This window comes from Micropterus dolomieu, linkage group LG12 (assembly GCF_021292245.1).
Source record: "Micropterus dolomieu isolate WLL.071019.BEF.003 ecotype Adirondacks linkage group LG12, ASM2129224v1, whole genome shotgun sequence".
Classification (NCBI taxonomy): Eukaryota; Metazoa; Chordata; class Actinopteri; order Centrarchiformes; family Centrarchidae; genus Micropterus; species Micropterus dolomieu.
In genome coordinates, this window is record NC_060161.1 from 5469560 (window position 1) to 5480566 (window position 11007).

At 42.4% G+C, this 11007-nt stretch overlaps 1 protein-coding gene across 1 annotated transcript in view; it reads right to left on the minus strand.

Annotated features, from left to right (window-relative positions):
* Positions 1-322: 322 nt before the first annotated feature.
* LOC123980717 (NACHT, LRR and PYD domains-containing protein 12-like) overlaps positions 323-11007 on the minus strand; it is a 15035-nt gene continuing 4350 nt past the window's right edge. Inside the window, exons 3-7 of the mRNA XM_046065233.1 lie at positions 9912-10937; positions 3995-4168; positions 3180-3353; positions 1028-1074; positions 323-858 (exon numbers count right to left, since the gene is read on the minus strand). Of these exons, the coding sequence (XP_045921189.1) occupies positions 323-858; positions 1028-1074; positions 3180-3353; positions 3995-4168; positions 9912-10937 (1957 nt within the window). The remainder of the gene's footprint in view (positions 859-1027; positions 1075-3179; positions 3354-3994; positions 4169-9911; positions 10938-11007) is intronic.

Sequence of the window (11007 nt, forward strand, 5' to 3'; positions counted from 1 at the left end):
ATGCTCAGAGCCGTTAAAGGCTTTGACAATGCATCGGAATGCACAGATTTGATTGGCTGAGCAGCATCACATGAGACTATTGGAACACATGCAATTGGTCTGTGAGTTTCCTGGGCCGCTAAACCTACACCCTCACATCCCTTTATCCCAGAATCCTTGGCTCTTCTCTTCCTTACGCCAATGATCATACAGCTCCCTCAGCCTCATCTTCCTCCTCTATTACAGTAAACACATTGGGTTGGTACTTACTAACATCAGATGTGTGACCCTCTATAGACTGAACTATCTGGTCAGCAGTGAGAACAGGAGGAGACTCTTCCTCCTACAGAGAACACAGAGACACAGAGGAACCATATGACCTGAACCCAAAGCCAGGATAAAGAGGTTCAGTGAATGTGGTGTTGAAGGTGTGGAGGTGGATCAGTCTGTCGAAGAAGACTCTGAAGAAAGACAGAGTGCTAGCAGGACAGTTCACATAAACTGCTACTCTGTTAGAGACTGAGGGGCACGAGGAGGGGATAGATCTTTTTCTGTTATTGTGCCGGACAGAGTAACCATAATCAGAGCAGCACAGACTCCAGGACTGATTATTCCCTCCAAACACACAATCATCACTGTTTCCTCTTCTTCTTATTCTTCTGTAACTCACTGATATAAAAACACTTCCTCTCCACTCAACCTCCCAGTAACAGCGACCAGTCAGACCATTCTTACACAGCAGCTGAGCCCAAGGGTCAAACCTGTTTGGATGATCAGGATATGACTGATCCTCCATCACACATGTTGCCTTCCTGTTGTTGTCAGACAGTTTAATCTGTCTGTGTACTGTGTTTGTGTCGAGTGTGAGTTCACAGGAATCTGATGGAGAGAACGAGACACAATACAGCTGCAGTTATTGATCTATCATCTGTTCATTGACTGACACTTCGATGATGACATCAGAGATTTAAATGAGTTATGTCACAGTCTGGAGAAGGTTGAATGTGTGCTGCTTTGTTTTCCTGACTCAAATCAAAAACACACTTACACTTCCTCAGACCTGGTCTAAACCATCGGACTCCATCAGGCTCCACCCTGAAAGGAGGAGGGGGGTTAGACCAGCACATCCTCTTTCAGCATTGAACATGAATATTACATTCCTCTCATACATAGTGGTATATACTACTAATACACTTAATAGCACTTAATTTTTGCATCTGAATAATAAACCCATTTTCATGTACACACACACATTTTAACCATTTATTTAAGTCCTCTTTGTTGTGAATATTTCTTAAGGGGCTTTGTTGATAGGAACAGGGAAAGGTAAGACAGGTCTAGCTTAGAGTAATTTAGCTGACCCCATAAGTGTTAATAAAGGGAACACTAAAATAACACATCCTAGATCTGAATGAATGAAATAATCTCATGAAATACTCCTTTCTTTACATAGTTGAATGTGCTGACAACAAAATCACACAGAAATTATCAATGGAAATCAAATCTATCAACCCATGGAGGTCTGGATTTGGAGTCACACTCAAGATCAAAGTGGAAAACCACACTACAGGCCGATCCAACTTTGATGTAATGTCCTTAAAACAAGTCAAAATGAGGCTCAGTAGTGTGTGTGGCCTCCACGTGCCTGTATGATCTCCCTACAACGCCTGGGCTCCTGATGAGGTGGCGGATGGTCTCCTGAGGGATCTCCTCCCAGACCTGGACTAAAGCGTCCGCCAACTCCTGGACAGTCTGTGGTGCAACGTGGCGTTGGTGGATGGAGCGAGACATGATGTCCCAGATGTGCTCAATTGGATTCAGGTCTGGGGAACAGGCGGGTCAGTCCATAGCATCAATGCCTTCCTCTTGCAGGAACTGCTCACACACTCCAGCCACATGAGGTCTAGCATTGTCTTGCATTAGGAGGAACCCAGGGCCAACCGCACCAGCATATGGTCTCACAAGGGGTCTGAGGATCTCATCTCGGGACCTAATGGCAGTCAGCCTACCTCTGGCGAGCACATGGAGGGCTGTGCGGCCCCCAAAGAAATGCCACCCCACACCATTACTGACCCACCACCAAACCGGTCATGCTGGAGGATGTTGCAGGCAGCAGAACGTTCTCCACGGCATCTCCAGACTGTCACGTCTGTCACATGTGCTCAGTGTGAACCTGCTTTCATCTGTGAAGACCTCCACCTGTGGACGTCGGGCCCTCATACCACCCTCATGGAGTCTGTTTCTGACACATGCACATTTGTGGCCTGCTGGAGGTCATTTTGCAGGGCTCTGGCAGTGCTCCTCCTGCTCCTCCTTGCACAAAGGCGGAGGTAGCGGTCCTGCTGCTGGGTTGTTGCCCTCCTACAGTCTCCTCCACGTCTCCTGATGTACTGGCCTGTCTCCTGGTAGCGCCTCCATGCTCTGGACACTACGCTGACAGACACAGCAAACCTTCTTGCCACAGCTCGCATTGATGTGCCATGCTGGATGAGCTGCACTACCTGAGCCACTTGTGTGGGTTGTAGACTCCGTCTCATGCTACCACTAGAGTGAAAGCACCGCCAGCATTCAAAAGTGACCAAAACATCAGCCAGGAAGCATAAGAACTGAGACGTGGTCTGTGGTCACCACCTGCAGAACCACTCCTTTATTGGGGGGGGGGTCTTGCTAATTGCCTATAATTTCCACCTGTATTCCATTTGCACAACAGCATGTGAAATTGATTGTCAATCAGTGTTGTTTCCTAAGTGGACAGTTTGATTTCACAGGAGTGTGATTGACTTGGAGTTACATTGGGTTGATTAAGTGTTCCCTTTATTTTTTTTTTAGCAGTGTATGTCCCTTAATACATAGGCAGATAACTTTAAAGCCTCAACATAAAGTTTCAGCCTTAAACTTCAGAAAAATTCTGTTCCCCATCTTCATTATACTTTCCACACAGACCTAACAGCAACGATGACATTTTGAATGTAGGATAGTGTCTGTGCCATCCTAACCTATGATTCCTCAAACAGGAAAGTCTTAAGTCAGGATGCTTCTGTGACAGCTAAATTCCTGGCATAAGATAATAGTGTTTCTTACCAAATGCAGTTAGGAAATATGTTTCTGTGATTTTAAAGATCCTAAATGTGATCCTACTCTGAGATAGGATTTTAGACAGGAAATTTCTGTTATGAGGCCCAAGGTTGATGAATACTCACCTGAGAATACCCAGTGTACAGTGTAGACTCTCCAGTGCAGCAGACAGTAACTTCAGTCCTGAATCCTGCAGGTTGTTGTTACTCAGATCCAGCTCTCTCAGACTAGAGGACTGGGAGCTGAGAATTGAGGACAGAGCCTCACAGCTTCTCTCTGAGAGGTTACAGCCGCTCAGTCTGAAGAGACAATGATGGACAAGATGACAAATAACATTTGTGTCAAACACTTAATAATATATGATAGGTAAGGGGTAACACCTGACCAGCTCTATGTTCCAAGATGGTAATGGATGACACATTGGCAAAGAACCAGCCAATGGAAAGAGGAGGGTGGTCAGCCAATTTCGCTTTTGTGTGTTAAATATCATGAAAAATAGTCTGTGGTACTTCAGCCTGCATTGCTAAGTAACATCTAAATAGGATGTGGTTCATGAGGCTGGGCTCAGAGTTTTAAAATCCTAAAAAGGTTTGAAACCAGGAGAGAAATTTAGTGAATGTTCTCAAACTAAAGAAGAATGCGCTTCCTGCCTCTTTCTCTCTCTCACTCTGAACAGTGACTTCTCCATGTCTTTATTTTCTCTTCTGTTTAGGTCTCGTTTGCTCTCCGGTCCTCTCTCCTTTCGCCTGCAGCTGTCCCTCAGACTCAGGCTTCCAGCTTTAAAGAACAAAACTAATATAAAATATGTTCATGGAAAGTCACATGATCTAAAAACTGACTAAACACAACTGGTTTGGAAATAATATTATAAAAGAAAACATCTAATAGTTCATCTATTCATATAAATAAGAATTCAAAGGATCATCAGTTGAATCCTGACCTGAGAGTTTCCAGTGTACAGTGTGGACTCTCCAGTCCAGCAGACAGTAGCTTCAGTCTTGAATCCTGCAGGTTGTTGTCACTCAGGTCCAGCTCTCTCAGACTAGAGGACCGAGAGCTGAGAACTGAGGACAGAGCTTCACAGCTTCTCTTTGAAAGGTTACAGCCACTCAGTCTGAAGAAACAATAGTGGAATAGTGGTTTGTGTATTAATTATTATTTCAATATATCCATAAATCAATCTCTGTACTCGGCACATGCTTTGCTGAGACAGCACTGTCTGTACTGTTTGCCTTGTTTTGCCCACTCCAATGTATGTGTCTAGTTATCTAGCTTTGTTTAATATTGTTTATCGCTATGTGTGAACTACACAAACGTATTTGGATCATACTCATCACCGCATAGATCTGTTATAAGTTTGGTTCTGGGTTATGTTTGAGTTGTATTTTTTCCCTGTGTGTTTCTGTTTTTGCCATTGTTTTCATAAGTCTATTTGCCTCTGTTTCTTTCATGCCTTGTCCCTAGTTATTTATGTATTGTCCATCCTTGAGTATTCTTGCATGCTTTACTTCCTGTTTTATTTTGTTATCATCAGTGTCTGGTGTTCTCATCTAGCTTTGTTCTTGTTCTGTTATTTTATTTTAGTCTTGTTCATTCGATATTTAGTTTATGACCTCTACCTGTTTTTTTTTACTTTTTTTACTTTTGTCTGTGTCTGCTTGTGTTCTTGATTATTTTGGTTTATTCTTTATTCTGTTCTGGTTTCATGGTCTGTCTCACCTGCCCTGTTAACTGTGTCTGTCTGCTGTGCCTAATTAGTCCCTCATGCCGTTCACCTGTGCACTCCCTCCCTGCTTGTTTACATGTGGATTTAAATTCTCAGTTCAGTTCTGTCCATGTTGCGTCCTTGTTGTCTGTGTTGAGTGTTCCACCCTATCCCTGCACTTTTGGATTTATCCTTGGTTTGTACCTTGTTCCTTATTTATGGATTTTCCCTGTGGATTAAGTTTTTGTTTGGAGTTACTTTTGTTTGGACACTTGCCACTGAACTCCCAATGAAAGCCTGCTTTATTTTGAGTTAATAAATATCTTCAATTGATCTGCATCCTCCTCTTGCCTTGCTGTTGTCTGCAATTGGGTCCACACTCCTCAGTTTCCTGCCGCTTCACTCAGCTTAACCATGACAAGTTCATTACCTGCAACAGCTATGCGTTGGTACCTAAGGTACAAAATGGATTCACACACACCGGGGGGGCATCCTCCAAATCTGGTCCTTCATGCCCCAGAATATCAAACTACCCAGTGTCCTCCCAGCTGAAATATGAATGAGGAAAAGGTGGAAGATAGGAGAGGTGCACTCCAGGCTGAGAAAATGGATATATTCCAACCAAAATGTCTAGCGGAGGGAACCTTCAAAGAGGCATGCATCATCACCCTGACCGAAACTTGGCTAACGACTGACGGCTAACAGCCAGGAGATCTAACGAACCAGTGGTATTGACACAAAGTCTGGCAAGCAACCAAAACACAGAGCTACTTATTGACTTTGAGAAGAGAGAAGTTGTGCCCAGAAGGATAGTCCCTCATCATCAAAAAACATTTTCTTCCATAAAATATTATTAAATATAAAATAAAATGTGCTTTCATTTCTAATATGAAGAGGTATGTCTCATTTGCCTAGTGTAGTTCTACAATCTACTGGCCCCCTAAATATTGTGCAAACTTTGATGACTTTGGTGAACTGCTGTCTATAATCTGTATTGATTTTGACTGTGTATTGTTTTGATTTTAACATCCATGTTGACAACCCCCAGGACAGAGGGACTAAAGAACTGTGTTGTGTTCTTGATAATTATGGACTGACTCAACATGTGACGGAGCCTACACAAAATAAGGGGCACACTTTGGACCTGGTCATCTCCAGGGGTCTGGACATTTCCAAGGTTGTGGTGACTGATGTTGCTCTCTCTGATCATTCCTGTGTTTTCTTTGAGAGTGCTATCTGCGTGCACACAAATGTACAAACAGAGGTAATCACAACCCCCCCCCCCCCCCCCCCCCCCCCCCCCCACAGATATCACTGAGAACACTAGTGAAAAATTGAGGTTTTCTCTTTGACACCCGCCCTCTCATGGGTCTCAGTCAATGAGCTTATAGATAATTTCAATTCTAAAATTACAAATGTTCTTGATGCCATTGCACCAGCCAAGGGGAAGGTGGTCTCTGGTAAGAGAAGATCTCCATGGAGAAATGCCATGCTGGTTAGAACTCAAAAAAGAGAGTGTCGTAAAGCTGAACGCAGGTGGCGGAAAACAAATCTCCAGGTTCATTATGACATCTATAAAGAGAGACTTCGCATTTATAATTTAGAAATGAGAAATGCAAGGCGGTCCTTCTTCTCTGACATCATCAAACACACTAATAATGCACGTGCCCTGTTTGCTACTGTCGACAGGTTGACCAACCCTCCTGTGTCTGTAGCCTCTGAACTTCTATCCACCAGGGCCTGCAATGAATCTGCTTCCCTCTTCACAGACAAAATTCAAACAATTCAGCAGTGTTCTCATGTTTCTGTACAATGTATTCCAAAAACTGTACACATATAACCCCTATTCACATTGTTGTCACAAATTACGAAATTCTGCTTCTCAGAAGGATGTATGTGTAATATCAAATAAAGATAAAGGAAACAAACAGAAAAAGAACAAAACAAAACCAAAAAGAACAACTATGTACAAATAGGGAGAGAGCATTTAAAACAGCTCAGTTACTGGGTTGTGAAAATAAAGTCCGGTCTATGGGGTATTACGTAGTTAACCCATTTTTCCCATTGTGAGGCAAAGTTTTCCAAATTGTGATTAACAAATGCTGTTATCCTCTCCATTTTGTAAATGTCCATTGTTATTTCCATCCATGCATTCAAAGTTGGGCTTTCCTGAGATAACCATTTCCTGGTGAGAGACTTTTTACTTGCCACCAGTAATACATTCATTAGATTTTTATCTTTTTTTGACCATTTTTGAGGTATATATCCAAAGAATATGGTTTTACTCTCTAGGGGTATTTTGCGTTTAAAAATAACTTGTAGTAACCCTTATACATGTGTGAAATCACTTTGTTATTAGTATCTGAAATATATGCTTTTCTGAACAATTCTACAAAGCACGTACCTGCCTCAGTTGCATTTTTCATCTTCTTATTAAAGTAATGCCGCAGCTGCAGATATGGATAAAAGTCTTGTTTTTCTAATGAGTATTTCTCCTTAAGTATTTCAAAACTGAGCAGCGTTCCCTCTTTCACTGCCTGGCATAGAGCTGTTATTCCTTTATCCGCCTAATCCTGAAATCTGGCATCCAGCTTATTAGGTGTAAATCCTGAGTCATGTGAACACCACTTAAGAACTGCAATATCTCCCCCTTGTTTATATTTTTTACAACCAATTTCCATGTTTTATGAGTCAGTTTCACCCATGGGTTGTCTAAAGTATTTATATGACTTTGTAGGTCGTCATCAGCTAAGATTGCTTGTATGGGAATGGAAGGTATTTTCTCTTTTATATCTTTCCATTGAGCATTATATGACAGATTGCACCAGTGTATCATAACTCTCATCTGTGCTGCAAAATGAAAAGGCTGTTTTGTGCTTTCTTGGCACTAAATAACTGTTTTGATGTCTTCCAGACAGGATTTCAACTACACAACAGCACTGAGACGGCTCTTGGTAAGGTCTTCAATGACATCCATTTAAACACTGACAGTGGCAGAATTTCAGTCTTAGTATTACTGGATCCCAGGGCTGCATTCGACACCGTCGACCACAACATATTACTCGAAAGTCTTGAAAACTGGGACTTTCTGGCACAGTACTAAACTGGTTTGAATCCTACTTAGACGACAGGGACTACTTTGTGTCTATAGGTAATTACACATCTGAGCTGACAAAAATGACATGTGGAGTTCCCCAAGGCTCCATTCTGGGGCCTCTTTTGTTTAACATTTAAATGCTTCTACTGGCTCAGATTATGAAAAACAACAAAATATGTTACCATAATTATGCAGATGACACACAGATTTACATAACCATTTCACCAGGGGACTATGATCCCATACAGGCGCTGAGTAACTGTATTGAACAGGTCAACGATTGGATGTACCAGAATTTTCTTCAATTAAACAAAGATAAAACTGAAGTTACTGTTTTTGGAGCCAGGGAGGAATGATTGAAAGTCAGTGCTCAACTTCAATCTGTAATGTTAAGAACCACAAATCAAGCCAGAAATCTTGGAGTAGTCATGGACTCAGACCTGAATTTGAGGAGCCACATTAAGACAATTACAAAGTCAGCCTACTATCACCTTAAGAATATATCACGGATTAAAGGACTTATGTCTCAGCAACACCTGGAAAAACTTATCCATGCATTTATCTTCAGCCGACTCGATTACTGTCAGTGTCTTTACAGGCTCCCTAAGATGTTTTTAGATTTTCAATGAACACTATTTACACGGTGAGAAATGAGTAGGTAATTGAGTGAAAAGATAAAGAGAGTGAGATTGAACAGAGTGAAGGAAGTGGTCTTAAATCTTGAGTGATTTGCAGGACCCTCTGTCCACCTGTAAACGTGCAGGTGGGTCCAGAGTATAACTGGATCAAAGCAGCCTGCAGACAGACATGTCCTGGTTTCTCTGTGGTGTCTGAGGCTTTTTGGGGTTTCCAGCTGATAAGTTGGGTTTGCAGCGTGTGGCCTCAGACATAACCAAACTCAGTGGACCCAAAGATTGCTATGGACCCTCGTACAGACTAGCTAGAGAGAGAGTAGATTATGGCAATGGTGTACTTTTCCGTTGATTCTCTTTTCAAAGACAAAAAATTATTGTAACTCAATTATTTGCTCAACCCCTCAGTCTGTTTTTATTTTCTCTTCTCTCTTTTCAAAATTATATTTTAATGTGTTTTTTTTTTTAATTTTCCTATGTTGCTTTTATGTTTAATGTAAAGCACTGTGAATTGCCTCATTGTTGAAATGTGCTATATAAATAAACTTGCCTTGCTTTGCCTTGCCTTACAATTTGGCATTGGTTTGGTGTCCTTGGCTCACATGCAATGGAAGCTATTGAAATAAATGATGATTTTCCCATAACACTGTTTTAACAATAGTAATTTATTGATGGTCCCTAAGCTAAGCCCCGGTGGTTAAAAGCGAGCCATCGGAGGTGAGCTACCTGCACTTATAGTGCCAACACTGGGTAAACTGAGTAAGAAGCCGTCACTGGATCATGGGTAAATATCTGTCGAATACCCGACATAAAATTAACTTCACTGCGGTCGACAACCGCGTTTGTTCTCCTCTCTCAGTGAGTCTCACGTGTGGCCACACGCAGCAAATACACAGTATGTGTTATGTAGGTAGGTTATAGGTAACAAAGTGAAAGGAATAACAGCAAGCTCATCAGATGTTTCCTAAAAATAAACATTGTTCACAAGTCCCGCAACTCAAATCCGAGTCAAGTCTGAAGTCTTTTGAGGACGAGTCTCAAGTCACTGTGTGTGTGACTTAAGTGCAACTCGAGTCCGAGTCTCAAACTCGAGTCCTCATCTCTCTCTCCTTTACTTCTCCACCTGTTACTTCAACATACTCACTGTGTCCAGTAGAAACACACTTACATGAATCACAAAAAACGCCTCCACTCTCCCCACCCCAACCTCTCTGACCTCAACAGAAAAGACATTTTACAGAAAGAGTTTTATCCCCTCTGCAATAGCACTACTTCACCTCACTTTGGTGTCAATTTGTGTATAAATGTGTTGTCTATGGTTTATATTGTTAGGTATGTTCTTGTTGTTTATATGTGAGGCTATGTACAGATAGTGGAAACATATTTCCTGAAAATGACAAAGAATCCAATATAATGTACTTACAGAGCTTTGTTGGAGGCTTTGACCACTGGCAGCAGCCTCAGAAGAGCCTCCTCTGAAGCAGAGTATTTCTTCAGGTCAAACACATCCAGATCTTTTTCTGATGACAGTAAGATGAAGACCAGAGCTGACCACTGAGCAGGAGAGAGTTTATCTGTGGAGAGACTTCCTGAACTCAGGGACTGTTGGATCTCCTCCACTAGAGAACGATCATTCAGTTCATTTAAACAGTGGAACAGATTGATGCTTCTCTCTGGAGACAGATTTCCCTCCAACTTCTTCTTGATGTACTTAACTGTGTTCTGAATGGTCTGTGAGCTACTTTCTTTCTGTCTCAGCAGGCCTTGTAGGAGAGTCTGATTGGTCTGCAGTGAAAGTCCCAGTAAGAAGCGAATAAACAAGTCCAAGTGTCCATTTGGACTCTGTAAGGCCTTGTCCACAGCACTCTGGTAGAGATGTGTGTCTCTAAATAAAAGCCACCACCAGGAGGTTGTTTGTTCTTCTGCCAGCAGATTGACACCAGAGTTGATGAAGGTCAGATGGACATGAAGAGCAGCCAGAAACTCCTGAACGGTCAGATGGACGAAGCAGAACACCTTGTCCTGGTACAGCCCTCTCTCCTCTTTAAAGATCTGTGTGAACACTCCTGAGTACACTGAGGCTGCTCTGATATCGATGCCACACTCTGTCAGGTCTGATTCATAGAAGATCAGGTTGCCTTTCTGCAGCTGCTCAAAAGCCAGTTTTCCCAGAGACTCAATCATCTTCCTGCTCTCTGGACTCCAGTGTGGGTCTGTCTCAGCTCCTCCATCATACTTGACGTTATTCAGTTTGGACTGAACCACCAGGAAGTGGATGTACATCTCAGTCAGGGTCTTGGGCAGCTCTCCTCCTTCTCTGGTCTTCAACTCATCCTCCAGAACTGTAGCAGTGATCCAGCAGAAGACTGGGATGTGGCACATGATGTGGAGGCTTCGTGATGTCTTGATGTGGGAAATGATGCTGCTGGCCTGCTCCTCATCTCTGAACCTCTTCCTGAAGTACTCCTCCTTTTGTGGGTCAGTGAACCCTCTGATCTCTGTCACCATGTCAACACACT